The 20745-nt window shown below is 36.8% G+C and overlaps 2 protein-coding genes and 1 pseudogene across 4 annotated transcripts in view; 2 read left to right on the forward strand and 1 right to left on the reverse strand.

Moving 5' to 3' along the window:
- Positions 1 to 2187, reverse strand: part of LOC107745295 (toll-interacting protein-like) — a 24653-nt gene extending 22466 nt beyond the window's left edge. Inside the window, exon 1 of the mRNA XM_016559151.1 lies at positions 2001 to 2187. Within this exon, the coding sequence (XP_016414637.1) occupies positions 2001 to 2033 (33 nt within the window). The 5' untranslated portion in view covers positions 2034 to 2187. The remainder of the gene's footprint in view (positions 1 to 2000) is intronic.
- A 2067-nt stretch (positions 2188 to 4254) lies between these two features.
- On the forward strand, positions 4255 to 6490 carry LOC107745296 (GDP-fucose transporter 1-like; annotated as a pseudogene).
- A 6213-nt stretch (positions 6491 to 12703) lies between these two features.
- The window catches only part of LOC107745297 (RAS guanyl-releasing protein 2-like), a 35914-nt gene continuing 27872 nt past the window's right edge, over positions 12704 to 20745 (forward strand). For all 3 annotated transcript variants that reach the window (XM_016559154.1, XM_016559152.1, XM_016559153.1), the window contains exon 1: positions 12704 to 12906. The gene's annotated coding sequence lies outside the window, so the exon portion shown is untranslated. The remainder of the gene's footprint in view (positions 12907 to 20745) is intronic.

Here is a 20745-nt window from a genome sequence, read left to right on the forward strand (position 1 = left end):
ATAATCAAAAAACACTTTTTAAAGGAGTATTTACCAGAAATGTTATTTACCAGAATTTATTTAGGAGAAAAATGTAAATGTGCAGTATTTCTGAAAATTAATTTTTTTTATAAAATCAATTAATTGGAGATGCTTTTGATTATTAAAATTTAATGGGACCATTAAAATGGAATCCAGAAAATAATGGAAAACAGAATTTGGTAAAGATAAAACTGTAAAACTCAATTAATTAGACAGGCTTTTTGATTAATAAAAATAGATGTAAGCAATAAATCATATGGTTTTATTGAACGAAACTGTAAAAATACATAATGTATTATAAACAATAGAGCTAATGTACATCACGCATTATAACAAAGGCCTGCAGAAGGCGCCAACGATGACGATTGTTTTTACACATTACTGTGCGATCTCTAATTCTTGTAATATTGACCAAGCTTACACATTGCTGTGCGATCTAATCCTTGTTTAATATTGACCAAGCACCATTTAATTCAAATGTCCACTTAATCTTTAGTATTTGGCCATTTCTTTAGGACAGAAATGCTATAGCCACTGTAATTAAAAGAATATGTGGACATCAAAACGTGTAATCTCAGAGTGAGGGTTTGAGCTTTTATTTTGAAAACATAAAACATATATATATATATATATATATACTATGTTATCAGCAAACCAATACCTAGATATATTTCAATTACAATAACCTTCATTAAATCACATACAAAATGAATGAAACTCTATACATCTCACAACAGATGCTTACAAAAAATAAATATGTTGCCAATTTAAATAAAAAATATTAAAGTAAGTGTAATAAATAAACAACATAAAGTTATAAAAATAAATAAAAATACATTATGCAATTCAAAAATAGATTTTTGCAAGAATTCCTCCAGGAACTGAGTTTGACACCCCCTGATTTAAAGTATTTGTTTGTTATTGCCTCTTTTCTATTTAATATCTCCAAAAGATGACCAAAACACGGTTGAACATGGTACAATTTTCTTTCTAAATACAATACTAATATATCTGTTATTTCTCTGTCAATGGACCCTTTTCACAAAACTGCGATGACGCGTTTAACGGTCATCGGCATCGTAAATCTTTGAAAGTTTTTCATATTTGTATTTTTTAAAAAATGCATATACATTTATAACACTATTCTGTGTATTATATCACCTTTGCATCAAATTAAAAAAAAAAAAAAAACAGTTAAGGCTAATGCGAGGGTGTTTCTAATGCGGCGTCTATGGGAGGGACAGTAAACTTGACCTCGTTCTCTCTTCTGACAGCCGTTATCAGTCTCTCTCAATTTTTTTCCTTTTATTAAAAAGTCATGATTTGAGCAAATGGGAATGCAAAAAAAAAAAAAAAATTGTGGGGCTCTCCCATTCACTGCTCTTCAAGTTAACCCAACTATGACGACTTCCGCTGCTGAGAAACCCGGAAATGTGAAAAGGGTCCATATTATGTTGACTGGAGGCGTCCTGCGTCAACTTCCGGTTACAGAACTGCGTGCTAAATCACGAGCAGCTAAACATAACATCTCAAAACTACCGTCCATCACGGTAATACACAAACTGTAACGCATTTAGTCTTTATATATCACATTTACGACAAAGAACAACGTTCAAGTAAATGATGAAATAAATACACTGTTGAGTTACTACGCGCATACAAACAGTCAAGCATAAAATCGCACAGTTATTATCACATACTGACAGACGATCTAGCCGCTCTGCAGCAGAAACTCAAGAACTGACATACGTAACGTTACATACTTATATGTTTGTCTTTTTCGTTAGCGTGATGTTTAGACGCCACTTGAGCTGTAACATCTAACGTATATATGCATATTGGTGCGTTGGTAATTCTGTACTGCGCGACTTCCGATGTTTGTTTTTATTGGGAAAAATCATTCTTATGCTAACCTTACTTAAGCAAGCTAGCATGATGCGTCTATTAGACTGTAACGTTACTTAAAAACCACCTCTTACCTGTCCCCGCTGCGTGCTAATTGTTGTTGCCATTCCGAGGTTATTAGATATCGGACAAGGCCTGACTTATTTTCCAAAATAAGCAAAATGTAGTAATAATTACGTCAGAATGCACTGACTCTAACGATATGCACTGCAGCAGCGAAGCTCACTACCGGAAATAAGCAACCAACCTCTCAGGCCCCGCCCCTTTCCGAACTTCAGAATAAAAGTCCTGTCGGCATGAAAATACACAGACATCCCTGCAAAAATAAAATAAAATATATTTTTTAAATGTTATATCTGTACCTTTCCAGAGCCAGAGATTAATTTATTTTGATGGTCTATTTACTTCAAACACTAAATGAATGCTAAATAATCTATCGAGTTACTGTTTTGTTTTGATTACAAAAGTAGCTAAATGTGTTTAGGATACATGAGAGCCATTGAAGAGTTACATCAACATAGTCACACTGATGCCGTTGGCTTTATCTTCCATATCATTGAGGATTTACAATAAAGTTATTAAAAGTACACTATTAGCATATTAGCTGAGGATATTATCCAGAGAACTTACATATTTCACCATTAAAAAGCACCATGTGAAATTAGGAGTAAATACATTTTATTTCCCGTAGCTCCAAAATGAAAAAGTAGAGCATTTGTGGCAATTTTATACAGACACGTTGGAAGGATGTATACAACTGGTAGCCTAACAGCTGAAAATATTTGTACTACCCCCTATTTCTTAGGAGATTGTCTAATTTAAGAAGAACAAAATATCTAATTTGTGTAAATAGTATTAAAAGTTACTTTTTTATACATAAATCCAGATATTTAAAAATACCACCCCAGCCTAACGCTTTTACTTGCATCTAATTATGCATAATGAATTATTATAATAGTAAGTGCATGTGACATGTGTAATAAGGAAACACATTAAAATAAAGTGCTACCATAATTCGCCTGTTTTGTTCTATTGTAATAAAAACGCAATACTTATGGTACTACGGTAGATTGTCTCAAGAGAAAGGAGGAGTTAAAAAAATTAAAAACACTTCCTGCTTTAATGTGAGTTGCAAGCAAATGTCTGATGCCCAGGAAGGTGAGACTCAAGCATGAAATCTGCATATTTTGTCATTTTCTAAACGCTACAACCTTAAAATTCGAGGTGATTTTATTACCATTTAGTAGGAAACTTAATATATGATTAATATGAAAACGCTCCAATAATATATATTTTTTTATTCACTTAATGATTTATTCCTGCATCTATAAACATTAATATGATTGTTACCGCTCATATCTCATCGTAAAATGCGATTTTGTGCAGTTTTATGATGTTACATGGGTGAGTGTATCACTTTAAGAAATCCAACGCGGATCCTTGAAGTTGTCGACCACGAAAAAGTAGAGCATTTGTGGCAATTTTATACAGACACTTTGGAAGGATGTATACAACTGGTAGCCTAACAGCTGAACATATTTGTGCTACCCCCTATTTCTTAGGAGATTGTCTAATTTAAGAAGAACAAAATATCTAATTTGTGTAAATAGTATTAAAAGAAGTTACTTTTTTATACATAAATCCAGATATTTAAAAAATACCACCCCAGCCTAACGCTTTTACTTGCATGTAATTATGCATAATTAATTATTATAATAGTAAGTGCATGTGACATGTGTAATAAGGAAACACATTAAAATAAAGTGCTACCATAATTCGCCTGTTTTGTTCTATTGTAATAAAAACGCAATACTTATGGTACTACGGTAGATTGTCTCACTCAAAAGGAGGAGTTAAAAAAATTAAAAACACTTCCTGCTTTAATGTGAGTTGCAAGCAAATGTCTGATGCCCAGGAAGGTGAGACTCAAGCATGAAATCTGCATATTTTGTCATTTTCTAAACGCTACAACCTTAAAATTCGAGGTGATTTTATTACCATTTAGTAGGAAACTTAATATATGATTAATATGAAAACGCTCCAATAATATATATTTTTTTATTCACTTAATGATTTATTCCTGCATCTATAAACATTAATATGATTGTTACCGCTCATATCTCATCGTAAAATGCGATTTTGTGCAGTTTTATGATGTTACATGGGTGAGTGTATCACTTTAAGAAATCCAACGCGGATCCTTGAAGTTGTCGACCACTTGTGTTACTGATGGCCAGTGCAGAGCATCACCGAAATTTTATTGTTGTCATAAAATAACTAATGTGCATTTGCATTGTTCCTCTTCCTTTATTCCTGAACCACGAACAGGTCCCAACTCAAGCGATCCAGAATATTAAGAATGGCTTTCTCAGACTCCACTCGGTCGGACACAGAGGAGCCCTTTATCCTGAGAGCGACCAAAATCGCTGCGGTTGTCGCTCTTTACTGGTTCATCTCGATTTCCATGGTTTTCCTGAACAACTACCTGTTAGAGAGCAAGGAGCTGGACGCGCCTGTCTTCATCACATTCTTCCAGTGTGTTGTTAGCGTCGGACTGTGTTGGATCTTGAACTTTCTCTCAAAGTTATGTCCTGGATTCGTGGATTTCCCGTCTTTAAAATTTGATTTCAGAGTGTCCAGAGACGTGCAGCATGGAGACGTCTATCATTTACATCTGCAAGACGTATTTTTTAGAGTGTTTGCTCATCTGCAATACATCTATAGAACGTTTCCTATCAGATGGCAAATAGACGTTTAGAAGATGTCTTTAAGATGTTTAGGATGTAAAACTGATATTTTATAGACGTCTATCAGATGTTTGTACACAGCAGATGTTTTCCAGATGAAGAGATCTTTAACAGACATCTTGCAGACGTATGTGTGTATCGTTGGAACCACTTTCAGGGATTTTTTTTCTGGCTTTTTTTTTCAGCTTATGAACGATAAAAATGGCAGCATGCAATTACATTAAACAGAACGTTATCATGTTTTGGTGTGGACTGCGACTAATTAATCTTTAAAGAATGATAGCTATAATGTTTTAATAATCATTCTAATTCTATGAGTAGTAAGTCCACACCACAGTTATATCAATAATGACACAGACGAATCGTAACAGACTTAAAACATTATAGCTATCATTCTTTAAAGATGAATTAATGTCGCAGTCCACACCAAAACATGATAACGTTCTGGTTATTATAATTGCACGCTGAGTCTGAGACGATATGATTGAAATCACATTCAAAACAAATTTTTTTTTTCAACTAATGAATCATTAAAACATTGACAGCCAATCAGAATCCACCCGACGTTAAAGAACGTGAGCATGCCACTATATATCCAGTGCACATTCACGGTTTAGGGGTAGGTTAAGAGTTAGTACATAGATCTTGTAATTACTATAATAAGTACATAGTATGCACATGTGGACCAGGACTGTGACAATAAAGTGCTACCGTTTTAGGGTTTGGTTCAGGGTTAGTAGTATATGTACAAGCGGAAGAGGACTGTAAAAATAAAGCGCTACTGTTATCTTTATAGTTATCGTTCTTGACGTGAACGAACCATAAAAAGCAGAAACCAGCTTTCTAGTTAATGAGAATTCAGCTACTGCAAAAAGTGCTTGGACAGTTAAGACATATTTCTTTTTTTTTAGATATATGAAACAAAAGTGGCATTTGTTTTACAGATGACTTTGGTTATCCTTCATTGGTCTGAAAGTAAATAGTTGTTTTGTCAACCAGGAACTACATTTTTTTTCATCCTGTCACAGCGACTATTTAGATCCCGTTCATCAACACAATAGAGTCTGCTACAAAAGAGATATGTGCTTTGTGCTTTGCCTCCAGGTGGATTCTGGCTGGGTGTGGACCAGGAATCTGTGGCAGGTTCACTTTCTTGGACGGGCGTCGTTTTCGGCGTAATTGCCAGTCTTTGTGTATCTCTCAATGCCATCTACACCAAAAAAGTGTTGCCGGTGGTGGATGGCAATATCTGGAAGCTCTCCTACTACAACAACCTCAATGCCAGTGTACTTTTTATTCCACTTATTGTCGTTTCAGGCGAACTGAAAAGCTTGTTGGAGTTTAACCGACTGACACATTTACATTTTTGGGGCATGATGATTTTGGGTGGAGTCTTTGGCTTTGCCATCGGTTACGTGACGGGACTTCAGATCAAATTCACCAGTCCATTGACGCACAATGTGTCTGGCACAGCCAAATCCTGCGCACAGACCGTGTTGGCGGTCATCTACTTGGCCTCCAGTAAGAGTGCGCTCTGGTGGACAAGCAATATGATGGTGCTGGTCGGATCCTTCGCCTACACCTGGGTCAAAGGACTCGAGATGAAGAAAGTTCAAGTGCCTCCAGAAACACAAACCACAAGCACTCTGAAAAGTAAAGGGGATTCAGCGGTGTGAAAATATCTTCCGGAATAACTGTAGAGACTGTTTAGCACGTCTATATACACACATGCATATTTATATGGGCATTTGAATGTTTGATGTATATACATTTACTTTGTAGTGTAAATGATAATTATTAAAACCTGTTTACCAAAACTCTAGTTGTTTTAAAACGAGTGGTTCATTCATAAATAGGTATGAAATACGTGCGGAAGACAAGACAACGAGCGCAGCGCTGAAAAGAGGCGGAGCTATAAGGTCTATAAACTTGGAATTGCAAGAAAAAAAGTCAATTCTTAAGTTTATATCTCACAGTTCTGAGAAAAAATAATCAACTGCGAGATAAAAACTCAACTGACATAAAGTTAGACCTGCGAGATTAATAGTTGCATTTAAATTTTTTTTATCCTGTGATGGAAACAAGCTACCATAAAGAACAATATTGTTGGAATCACTTTCAGAAGGTTTTTTTTTGTTCCCCATCCCATGAATGATAAAATCACTGACAGCCAATCAGAATCCTGCTTTGAAGTGCTCGTGCATTTAAAGCGGAAGGCGACAAAACTATGGAGGACCAAACCTGCAGAAATTAAAAATAAATAAATAAATAAATGTATGTATAAATAAATAAATACGCAAATAAATAAATAAATGTGTGTATACATACACGTATTCTTGTTTAAATACATATATAAATAATTAAACGTGTGATGAAATATAGGTTAATTAATAAAATAAGTTCCGCATTTATTTTTCCTCTGCACAACATGCTAATGAGAAGGTGTCAACCATGGACTTGGTCGGGTCTTGTGATAGCTGAGGGCACGGCTTTCCCGTTGACAGGAAATGCATGGTGTAAATCCAGTATAGCCTGTAAAGTCACTTTTGCCGTTCAACAGAGCAAGATACATAGAAAAACTGAGCCGTATTGTCCCCATTTGGCCACCAATTTATTTTATTTATTAACCTATATTTTATCACACGTTTAATTATTTATATATATATTTAAACAAGAATACGTGTATGTATACACACATTTATTTATTTATTTGCGTATTTATTTATTTGTGTATTTATTTATTTTTAATTTCTGCAGGTTTAGTCCTCCATACAAAACTGCATGTGCTTATAATAAACAGAACAACATTGTGCGTTGTGTGGATGCTAATATATTTATTATGATAGTTATCATTCTCGGTTTGAACGGATAATACTATCCTTTAGATAATATGAGTTAGAAGAGGCAATGCATTTTGCTCATCAGAATATTCTCACAATATTGTTCATGTGGCCATTAATAACTGCTAGGTCACATGGGAGAGATCATATATTAATTTGAAATGAAACAATTTCTGTGTGTAAACCCCACAACGAATATCAGTATCACAACAACATTTATATGGATAATTTAAAGGAAATGTCCTTATGCATATACACAGTAAGTAAAGGACAATGCAGAAAATAAATAAGGTGACGTAAATAAAGATGTACAAAAAAGGAAAAAATAAAGGAAGAGACTAGGTAAAAAAAAATAATTTAATGAGTATGACTTTACATATGAAATATGGGTAAGCTGTTCATCACTAGTGGTGCCTATTGACATGCTGGTGTTATGATACATAATGATGACATGCTGAGATATAGCTAGTAAAAGGACCGATTTTTAGGAAATCAGTGACCTGCATTAGGAGAAAATGCATTTCTGTTTTGACTTCGTTTATGGATCTTTCCATGGCTAGACTGCCGTGTCGGAAAAATACGTTTTTACCCCTTGTCTGAAGTACTTTTATTTTGTTTGTTTATTTTCTCTCTTTCTCTTGTAATATATAGTAATAGTCTGCTGGTAAAATGAACAAAAAAAGTTTGGTGCATCTTTCATTTAAAAATAGTGTGACCAAATTAACTGATTTATTGCTTGCGACATTGATTTGCATGTTTTCTCTTGTGTTTGAATTTTACTCTGTGTCAGAATTCTGCAGGAAAATTGTGCATGTGGATGATACATGCGAAAGCCAATGAGGTTCTTTTTCTCTTTAGGGTGTGTTGCACTTTAACTCAAATGAACACAAAGTTCACAAAAGTACTGTGAACCATTTAAATGGACAGGCAGGGCAGAGAAGATATTATTACATCTGCCACTATACATTTACAGCCGATGTATGGTATCCATGGCGACCACTTCTTTAAATTCCAAAACCTCCTAAATTATACATCGTATACATTAGTATATTAAAGGCAGAGTAAGTGATTTCTGGTAGCCAATGTTGATATTTGAAATCACCAAAACAAACACGCCCCTACCCCAAAAGGGTCTTGCCCCTATTTTGATAGCTCCGCCCCACATATACGTACGCAACCCAGGCAACGATTAGTTCTGTGAAACAAAGCAAAACCAATGTTACACCATGTCTACCTCGGCTCGGCTAATGTCCGTCCCATGCACTGAAAGCTCTCTCCTCCACATCACAAGACGAGTAGACACGCCCCTTATTGCTGATTGGCTACAAGTTTGTTTTGCTATTCGGCCCGAATCAGTTTTCTAAAGTGTTTTTGAAAAATCACATACCCTGCCTTTAAGTCTAACATGTTATTCTAAAAATGATTGAAATAGCAAAATGACAAATGTTATTTCATTACTTTGACCCAGAATGAATGGTCGTACTTGTTGCAAAGACTCGTCTTGTCTAAGGAGGATACAGTAAGTCTCTATTCAGATGGTGAGTAACAAGATTGTTTCAGGCTGAAAGACAAAGAGACAGAACAAGATTAACCTGTTTATGGTGTAACAGAGAGGATTTCTGAGTTCACTGGGCCTGTGATCTTTTTTTGTCTACGGCAATCTGTGGCAGCATGAGTGGAAATGCATTGTTGATGATGCTGTAATATAATACTGCAACTCAAATTCCAGCATCATTAGAAACTTCCAGGCAGGTGTGTTGGAGCTAAATCCACTCAGCATAATAGATTAACTAGTGATGCATAATCATGATTTTTCATGGCCGATTCTGATACCGATTTTTTGCTAGTAAACTGGCCGATTCCGATACCGATTTCGGATTTTTTTTTTCCTTCAAGCAACAAACAAAAAAGAATGGAAGTATACATAAGATGTTTATTTGGAATTTAACAGGCCAAACTGGCTTTTGGCTATTGAAAACAATAACTGTAACCATCCGAAATTAGCGACGGTAACTGTGCAGTAAGCACATTCAATACAAACATAGATGGTACTGACATTTAGCATCAGCATTTTGCTTTTGTTTTTAAATTGGATTGGTTGTTGGTTAAAGTAGTGCCCAAAGTAGCACCATATTCCAAATATCAAAACTCAAAATATGTAATTTCCATACCTAAAATAGCAAACAGCAATACAGCAGGCTACAGTAATGCTAAAGCTAATGGCATGTGTAAATTCATGTTCCAGTTTCCCATTTTCTATAAAAAGTAAACAATAAAAATAAAATGGGAACACTTTATTTTAAGGTGTCCTTGTTACACATGTTACATGTACTTACTATTATAATAACAGTTATGCATAATTGCATGCAAGTAACCCTAAGCCAAACCGTAATCCTAACCCTAACCATGTAGTAAGTACATGTAGTTAATTAATATTACTCAGTACTTATATGTATAATTACACTGTAACAAGGACACCTTAAAATAAAGTGTAACCAACCTTTCTTCTTTTTCTTACACTATCAAAAAACAATCAATACAATAGTTTTCTTTATAGACAATAGAAGTCTATGTAATGTCCCCATTTAGATAGCTAAGTAAACGTGTGTGTGTGTGTGTGTGTGTGCTCGCCTAGTGTTTTGGGTTTTTCTATGTTTTACTGACTAATGACCCTTGTCTTGTTCTACTGATTTTGTCTCTTGGATTCTCAGTTATTTAAACATTGCTGTTTCGTCCTACTATCAGCGAATCATACCTCAGGTACTTTGAATGTGCTAAGAAAAGATTCAGTCTCAAAGTATTGGCAACAATGCCATCTGGTGGTTATAAATGTTACTAGGAAAGGACATGTCGTGTGGCCAAGTATGGTGCTCTGCATTTAACCAATCCAAGTGCACACACACAGCAGTGAGTAGTGAACACACACACACACATACACACACAGAGCAGTGGGCAGCCATTTTTGTTGCAGCGTCCGGGGAGCAGTTGGGGGTTGTGTGGGGAGTTGTGGGGAGCAGTGTGTTGCTCAAGGGTCATGGTATTAAGGGAGAAAGAGAGTGCTGGTTATTCACTCCCCCATCGACAATCCCTACTAGTACCAAGACTCGAACCCATGGCCTCTGGGTTACAAATCCGACTCTCTAACCATTAGGCCACAACTGTTTATGGACCCAATGCACATTAAGTTTAGTTACTTAGAGCCTGTGAATCAGCATTAGTGCTACGAATTACGCAAGGACCTCTGCCAAAAGGTGCGTCTGCATGAGTTCAGCAAATTGCAAAACTTAAGGCAGTTAATCATAAGCTCACACTGTAAAAAAATTATCCTTGCTGCTTATTAAATTTACTTCATTACAATGAGTTAACCCCTTAACTGTCACCCCCCATTTTTTTAAAATAGGCATTCAGGTGCACTATCCAAACTTAAACTGGTGTAATTTATGAACACTTTGGAATACAGACATAAGGTTGGTCTCTTTTTAAAGAAGAAAATCTAAATTGAGGTTCCTGTGAGATTTTATTTAGGGCGTTATACCACAAACAGCCATCCAAACTCCATTAAATTTTGTAATGCATTTTTCTGTCACAAATGTCTAGATTTCTCTGTCAATATTACGTCTATCTCAACATAACCACTAAATATGGAATCCTGAGACTCAGACCTTTCCAATGATATGTTTTTTGTCAAGATTATAAAAAGCTTTGATTGTAAAAGAGCGTAACGCATTTTGTATTATGACACTTGACACCGCCCACTAAGGGGGAGGAGACCGCCAAAATATTTTAAAGTACCATTTCCATGGTAACGCAATGTCCGATTTCAAAATGGTTTTCAAAGGATGAGTCTTGGGCTTCTAAGCTTTCAAATGATATATGATTTATGATGAAATATCTTCTGGCTTGGTCATTGCAAACATTTGGAAGAAGCTGTTTTAATAACATTCAAGAGTTAATAATACTCACTTTTTATAAGTAATTAGTTGTTCAATGTATGTTAGGTAAGACAAATGTAAAAGCCCTGTATTGCCAACCTGTGCTAATAGCACAGCACAAATCACACAAAAAAGTAATGTATTCAAAAAAAATATTTTCTGCAGTCATAAATTGAGTAAAAATTGAGAAAAAGGGCCACTATTATGAAGTAACTGGGGGAAAAGCATAATGAAATCTTGAAATATGATTTTACTCTTTCTTTCTTTCCTTTTTTTTTTGCATTTAAACAAAAACAAACAAACGAAAAGATCTAAAAGCGTGACATGGATCTGATGTTTGCTGTCTTGTAGCGGCACACACAGGTTGCCATCAAAACTCTCTGCAATTAGATCCTATAAATTATACACTGCATCATTTGTCCTATATGTGTTTTTTTTCTGCCATAGGCATACTTTAAGACAAGATGGACCAAGTAAGAGACAAGATCGAGCAGGTCTTTCTTGCATTGCGTCAGCCAAGCACAAAGAGTGCTGAGGCATATTTGTAGTTAAAAACAACACACAGAACTAAAGTGTTAGATCAGAGTGTTCTTAAAAAGTTTATGCAGCTGCTATATTATAGGCTTTCTACACTTTATTATTCTTTTTTTGTGTAATTTTTACAGACTGTAAAATATCAAAAGACTATAAAACTAGCAAGACAAAAAATGCTACAGTAAAAACGTGTTCATCAGTTAACTGTACAGTAGCTACAATAAAATACCTTACCATATACAGTGAAAACGTCATTTTTTTGACGTTTCTCTTGTTATTTTACTTTAAAATACTGCGTTTTAGTAAAAAAAACTATGCCTATATTACCCTTTTATGGTGAAAAACATTAAAAGGACATTCTCAGAAGTCCCTGTACATGCGACACATCACATATGATTATATTTTATTGAATTCTTATTTTTATTGATTATTTTAATATTGAATGTTTAATGCATTGCTTTAGTATCACGTGAGTTGCCTCAATTAATGTTGCTTTGTCTTTATGTATAGGCCATGTTTTATGGACAGGACACCTACAGCCAGGGCCGTTTCTAGGCATAGTCGAGCTAGGCGGTCGCCTAGGGCGCCACCAGTTGAAGGGGCGCCAATGAGCGCAAGTACTGGCACTTTTAGCAGGGTTGTGATAAAGAGTGGCACGGTCACCCTGAAATATGACTGCCGCCCCCACTGGATCCCCCAACATTATTGGGCTAGCCCTGGGGGATCGAAGAGGAAGACACTTGTGGCACAGAGTGATGAAGAGCGGTACGCATAGGGCGCTGTTTGTATTCATCACACAGTGAAGCTATTCAAATTTACTGAGCGCTGCGCTCGGATCTCCAAACTTTCAAAGACCCGACCGATGTGGACAGATGTGCTGCTGATCCAGATGTGAATCCGCAGCGTGTTCATCAGCCGATCATCAAGGTGAGCGATTACTGTTAGTCTGGACATCTGTACGCGCGCGCAGCGCACTGCGCTGTTTTGGGGGTCTGGACTCATTCCTGTTATTACGCATTATGCAAAACCAGGTATGTAAGCACAGAACCGGACAGAAGCGCGTTTATCTCTGAGAGCAAGAGAGAGAAGCTCCTCTCACACCATGAGGTTATTTTAGTTACATACTGACACTTCTAGTGTGCGTTTGTGAATTTTCCGTAAGCTCGCCTCTTCTTTACACCCAATGTGGTGCAATGCTGACAAAGCCTCTCTAAGCTGTTCTGATCTTAAAGGAATGCTTCACCCTCCCAAAAAATCAGTCATCATTTACTCACCTTCATATTATTCCAAACCAGCATGCTTTTTTCTTCTATGCAACATCTTCTTTTAATACAATGAAAGTCAATGGGGTCCAAAACATCTTTTTCTTTCTGCAGAAGAAATAAATCCACACAGGTTTGGAGAGGTGATTATAATGGTGAATAAATGATGACAAAATTCTCATTTTCATGTGAACTATCAATTTAAGCATTAACCATACAATTTTTTGTTTTCCTGTCAGGGAGCACAAAGTCTATGTTAATGTCTGTGTTGTACTATGTTATGACCCGGATGTGAATTACACAGTCTCCTTCAGTGGGGTTGATACGGATCAATGATGATTCTGACAGAAAACTCGCCGGGAGCGTGCTGTTGCCATTCATGCACATCTGATTGACACATAAACCACACACTCTTATTTTAGTGTTGTGGGCATTTCAGCAGTTTGCTTTGTACATTCAGTTTAACAGCATAACGTTAAAGAGGTCGAATTTTATCATTCAGCTGAACTGCATTTTAGGGTGTTTTCACACCTAGTTCGTTTAACCCTTTCAAACGCTCTCGGAGCGGTTCAGCGTGAATATGTGAACAAACCATGTGATCTCAGACCCCCCTAATGGCGCTTTTCCACTGCATGGTACGGCACGGTACGGCCCGGTACGGTTCACTTTTGGGGGTTTTCCACTGGGTACAAAACGTGACGTGTAAACTCTGCTGATCACGGATTGGCCGGAGAGAATCGTCACTACCTGCGTCACTGAACTTGCGACACAAACACAAAAGAACCGCTAGATTTAAATCAGCACAGCCAGCGAAGGATCGAACGCAACTGTTTTGAACGAGCGCAGCTTTTTTTAACAACCAAAAAGTTTTCATAAACCACACACTCTTATTTTAGTGTTGTGGGCATTTCAGCAGTTTGCTTTGTACATTCAGTTTAACAGCATAACGTTAAAGAGGTCGAATTTTATCATTCAGCTGAACTGCATTTTAGGGTGTTTTCACACCTAGTTCGTTTAACCCTTTCAAACGCTCTCGGAGCGGTTCAGCGTGAATATGTGAACAAACCATGTGATCTCAGACCCCCCTAATGGCGCTTTTCCACTGCATGGTACGGCACGGTACGGCCCGGTACGGTTCACTTTTGGGGGTTTTCCACTGGGTACAGTACCTGGTACCTGGTACTTTTTTTAGTACCACCTCGGTTGGGGTTCCAAGTGAACCGTACCGTTACCAAAACGTGACGTGTAAACTCTGCTGATCACGGATTGGCCGGAGAGAATCGCCACTACCTGCGTCACTGAACTTGCGACACAAACACAAAAGAACCGCTAGATTTAAATCAGCACAGCCAGCGAAGGATCGAACGCAACTGTTTTGAACGAGCGCACCTTTTTTTAACAACCAAAAAGTTTTGTTGTCTGTTGTGGAAGAACAGACGTTCCTCTCGTTGATAGCAGAGGAGCGGATCCAGCGAGCTTGATGGGGCGACGCGGAATGAAAAAGTTTTTTTTAGGAGTCGTGGTAGTAGAGGCGGGGGCAACTATAATGACGTGAATAATCCCGCCCACTCTAAAGCGATACTGAACTGCAGTGGAAACGCAAACCGTGCCGAGCCGAACCGTGCCGTACCGTACTGAGCCGTGCCGAGCCGAGTCGTACCACGCAGTGGAAAAGCGCCATAAAAGGACCCAAAAGCGAACCGTACTCAGACAACCTCCGGAGTCCATGTGATGACAACATGTGAAGACGCCATCTTGAATACTCAAAATCCACTGCTGCACAGAAAGCTGGGGTCTGAGTTCTTATAAAGTTGTGGTGTGAACAAGAAAGGGTCTGAGATCTCTTCATTGCTGAAGAGGACCAAAAAAAGAACTGGGTTCTCTTTTGAGTCCACTAGATTGTGAACACCAAAAGGACTGAGGTCACTTTCGGCTGGTTCCCTTTCTGGTTCACTTTAAGTGAACTGGGTTTGGTTCTTTTAAAACGGACTATATGTGAAAACACCCTTAGACACTTGCATTTTGCTGTTGCTCCGTCCATGCTATAAATGCACATTCTTGAATGAGAGGGGTTTTCTAGCGTATGTCCTTCAACTTGTCAGGTAATGTTGACCCATTTTAGAGCCAGCCAAAATTACAATTTAAAATCATTGTATCTTCATATTTATACAGGTAAAGCACCCCAAACACTGTTACCATAGCGCATGATTTGTGAATGCATTTCGATGTTTCCGTCACATAACCAGCTCCATATGTTTGGCTTTTCTAGCATAGTAAACTTGCTCGGGAGCGCACCCGGTACAGTGTTGCACATGTTCCCGCAAAACATGAGTTATAGTAAAACATTGCAGTGACTTGTAGAAGCAAGCTTAAATGGCATGTTTGCTTCAGCAAATGCGTTTTATCTCATGCTTTCTCATGTTAACACTATCGTACGCTTTATGGCAGGTGTAGGTTCATTATTTAAAAAAGCAATAGAGCATTAACCTTTGTGCACCACTCACTGGACTTACATTTCTGAACTGCCACGATACGTACAACAATGAACATATAAAACTTTGTTTTTGCTTTTGGTGCCACCCAATAGATATTTCACTTTGAACGTGTTCTGAAATGTGCAAGAAGCAATTAGGAAGCAATCATTTTGCAGAAATGTCGGCACGTTTTTCCAATAAGCCTGAGCTGGAATAATCATCGGTAGCTAAAGCAGCCTCACTGGCAGTCTGATGAGTTATTAGCTCTAAACAGAGCAATAAACAAGGTTTATTCAGCCACACAGAAATAAAATACTGACCTGGGGAAAATCAATCCCACAGCCTCCAGACGGAGAAGCAAATAGATCAAAGAGATGCGGATACAGTGAGAGAAAATAAAGTTCACTAATAAAGACTTAAAAGGAATGGTTTTTGGGCCTGAACGTATAAATAAAGATAGAATATGTAATATAAATGAACCTTATATTGAGAAACACGCACATATTTGTCTCTGACTACAGTAAGAGTCAGACAGAGAAAACAGCAGCATATTAAGCTGGATTAAGCTCAAGAAATGCCGCAGAGCTTTTTTTAGAAGAATGATATGCAGAGAGGAGAATTTCTAGACGTGACTCATCAGGAAGACTGATGAAATCGTGTTATGTTTCACAGGAAAAAGTTGTCTGCCAGTTTCCAGTCTGTCAGGGTCACTTTATGTATTGGTTCAAGGCAGTGCGGATCAGCTGAGATTCTAGCACAATTAAGGCAGTGTCTCACTAGACGACTTGAAACAGCTTGATGGGGGCGTTTCACCTGCAGACTGTGTTTGCTGAAACCTCGTCCTCTTCTGTCAGGGGTCTGTCACATTCCCTTCACTAAGAGTAGACGATTTTGACAATACACACACATTGGTTTGCAATGCAAATAGTTTTACTGTTTACTTTTTTTTTTGTGAAAAAGTGGAAACACACTTTTAAAAAGAGTTCTCTTTATGGAAATATTATACTTAAAAAAATATGTACTTAAGTGCAAATGTTATGTAATGTTATCAGACACTTAATTGCAATTATATGCAAGTGTATTATAGTTTAAATTTATATTAAATGCAGTTAGGTGAACTTTAGATTGCTTTCTTGACCTACTGTACTTACAGTACGTATGACTTAATTAAAAAAAAGTACTGCCGAATGTACTGACAAGCATTTATGGTAAACTAAAATGCACTTCAATGTCATTTCTATTATTGAAACTTTTGGTTACACTTTATTTTAAGGTGTCCTTGTTACAGTGTAATTATACATTTAAGTACTGAGTAATATTAATTAACTACACATACTTACTATATTAGGGTTAGGTTTAGGGTTTGGCTTCGGGTTACTTGCATGCAATTATGCATAATTAATTGTTATTATAATAGTAAGTACATGTAACGTGTAACAAGGACACCTTAAAATAAAGTGTTACCAAACTTTTATATGTTTGTAATTGCACATTTGTAAAAATGAAGTTGCAGTTTAGTACATTCAAAATACATTTACTGTAGATGTAATATTGATTATAAAATGGTTAGATCCAATCCTTGTTTCTGATTGGTCAACAGCTGTATTTTATTCATGGTAAAGCACCGCTTTGACTGATTAACACAATGGTTCTGTGTATCACTGCACAACACCCTTAGCAACCACCCATAGCAACATAATCAATAATAGTGTCAAAATGGTGTATTATGTATTTCAGCTAAATTAACTTGTTATTTATTTAATGAAGTGTGTGACCCCCTGCTGGCGTTATGTTGCGTCATTAACCTTTTATTTTGAGGCAACGCCCTTCCGCCGTCAAAGAAACTCTTCTCATGCGAGAGAGACGTCAATGTGTGCACGCGTCTGTGTGGAAGCCCACAGTTTATGAAGTGCGGAGGGAATATTACTGTATTTATTAATTTCTGTTTCAGGTATGGTACTGTATGTCCATCAGTTTACACTGTAATGATGCTTGTAAACTCGGGCTGTGCCGCAAATCGGTCTGTTTTAAACTAAAAGACAGAAAATAGATGTTTTCTCATGTTGAGAGATAATCAGATGTGTGTGAGAAAATATCATATATGATGTTAAAAAAATAAATGACATAGTAGTTGAGAACAGTTCCTATTCTCTGTTTTTATTTGAGCTCCATAAGATGATTGCCATTTACTGTCACTGTCAGGAACTTTTTTTTTTTCTTTTTTTTTTGCGGAAGGATAGCATTTAAAGGGGTCATATGATGTTGCTAAAAAGAACATTATTTTGTGTATTTGGTGTAATGAAATGTGTTTATGCGGTTTAAAGTTCAAAAAACACATTATTTTCCACATACTGTACATTATTGTTTCTCCTCTATGCTCCGGCTTCTGAAACGCGTCGATTTTTACAAAGCTCATCGGTCTGAAAAGCGAGGTGTGCTCTGATTGGCCAGCTATCCAGTGCGTTGTGATTGGCCGAATACCTCAAGCGTGTGACGGAAATGTTACGCCCCTCACCATACTGTTGATGCCGTGTCCGGCCGGAGCGACGAAACAAAAACATTAAAACCCATTATAAACGAGGCATTTGTTGCATCCAGTGGGGACATAATTACTGATTATAATGACTTATACTGTCTTTTTACGCGTTGCATCGCGCCGCGTAAACATAAAACCATGTCTGCATTTGTGATCGGAGAAATGACAAACAACAATGTTGGAGCAAACACTGCTCAAAACTCGCGTTTGAATCATCAGTGGCAAATCCTTTAAATATAAAAAACGTACTTATTCACAATACAGCACACCTCGAGTACCTTATGGCTTACATAACTTGCTTTAGTAAGTTAGTCAACACATCTAAATAAGTGGACTTATTTAAAGCACATCATAAGATTATTAAACGATTTAAAAGTGTACTTAAGTGTGTTAAGAAATAGTCATGAATGTGTCTCTCTTTAAGTCACTTAAGTGACCTTTTTGCATTAATATTATATTATCTGCAAGTACAGTTTTAAAAAAAATATGCTTTTAAGATGAAGTACACTACAAGTGCACATTCAATACAATTAAACGCACTTAATGAAACGTATTTCTCGCACATTCGCAAGAAATAGCTTACTTTCGCATTCAAATATAAGATGCATAAAATTTTGGTCACATCGCCCACCTCTAAATATTTATACTGCTGGAAAGTTATTTTGTAATTCTTTCATCTTTTGTCAGAATATACTCAGGAAATGAGGTCTACATGGAGTTATGCAAACTGTCACACACATGCACACGGAAGTTTGCATGCATGCAACATACACAGAGACGTACCACAGTATTAGCAAAAAACTGATGCAGTACCAGTCTGCGTGTTGTTTCAGAAAGCTTACAACAATCTTAACACTGTGCTGTTCATGCATATCACTCACAGACACACAGACATGCAGATATTTCTCTCAGCATGTCTATTCTCAACAATATAAGGCTGTAGATTACTGTCTGACTCTGTCAGTGATCCTGGGCCTCTGACATACACGTTGTAAAAACACAGGAAACACGGCATGACCCATTCTACTGTCAGTTCGGGTAAACAGTAAGGCCATGAATTTAAGAAGGTGTACTGAACTTTTTAGGGATGTCTTCACTTAATTTCTACTAGGAGAATAGTGAGAGATGTGCATATGAGCAGTTACACACACACACACACATATACAGACACACACACACACACACACACACACACACAAAGAGCGTTTCTCTTTGTGAGTTTTAGATGAGAGCAAGTTCTGGTCATTTGCATTTCTGGTTTAATAAAGCTGCATTGTGTTGCTGCTGAAAGACAGAAGCTGGACAGAGAGAAAAACAAGTCTTCCTGTCTGCTCGTTCACTTCACCAGAATTGTACAGTAACCTCAGTGCAGCAGCAAGTAAGAGCAGAAGATCGGTTTCAGTTTTAGTGTGGTTTATTGGCATGACTTCACTAAAAACTGTACTTGTACTGCCTAAGTGTTTGTAGCATAGCTGTGTGCAGTGAAAAAATGACAAAATATCAGAAGTGCAAATAAACAAGTAATATTAACGGAAATATATCTCTTTATCTCATTTGTTCTATGTGAAATACTCACATAAACAGTAACTTCCGCCATTTGTTAAGCTGTCAAACTGCTCCATTTTCAGCACAACAGGAAGCATCTGCACTGAGATAGAACAACCAACGGAGAACATTCCCTCTTTCTTTCCTTCTCTCCCCCTTTCATTCTCACACACACACACACACACACACTCACACACACACACACACACACACATACTGACAGAGTCAAGTTTCACAGAGGGTCTTAAACATGTTAAATGTTATGAAGTGAAACCGCAACATAAACTGGAATGTACAATAACAATCTGCTTTCTGTTTTATTTACGGATCCACAAGTGAAAGCACGACTTCAGGGATGAGCAAAGGCTGAAAGTACGAACGCCAAACAAACTCACAAAAATAAACAAATAATTAAAAAGAAAAAAGAAATGAATAAAATAAATGACCTCCCTGTCTGAACGTTATTAGAGTTTATAGAGTTACATATGCTAGATCTTCTGATCATTATAATTAAGCTCTGGCTAATTTGGTTCCTCAAACACTTAATGCATGTTTTTGTGTTTATTAGATAGGGCAGATTTATCAATAATTGAAACCAAAATTTGCAATGCAATAGCCACACTCTAAAAATGGCATCATAAAATGCAAAAACGCCATACAAAGTTACAAACGTGCACACACATGATGTACATGCATTCATATACTATGTATGGCTTTGAATACATTGCAGCTAAAATTATGAGCACAATTCTTAAATTCTGATGGGGAAAAAAATATTATTTTATATTTTATATACTGCCTTTTAAAGTTGCTTTCTCAAGGCACTTCACAAAAAAGGCAAAACACAGAAAAAAGGAAACAATATAACACAAAATAGACACAAGAAAAAATATATAAAAAATTATTATGTAAAAAATTACACACACACACACACACACACACACATATA

Source organism: Sinocyclocheilus rhinocerous, unplaced genomic scaffold (assembly GCF_001515625.1).
Source record: "Sinocyclocheilus rhinocerous isolate Xijiao unplaced genomic scaffold, SAMN03320098_v1.1 scaffold1399, whole genome shotgun sequence".
Classification (NCBI taxonomy): domain Eukaryota; kingdom Metazoa; phylum Chordata; class Actinopteri; order Cypriniformes; family Cyprinidae; genus Sinocyclocheilus; species Sinocyclocheilus rhinocerous.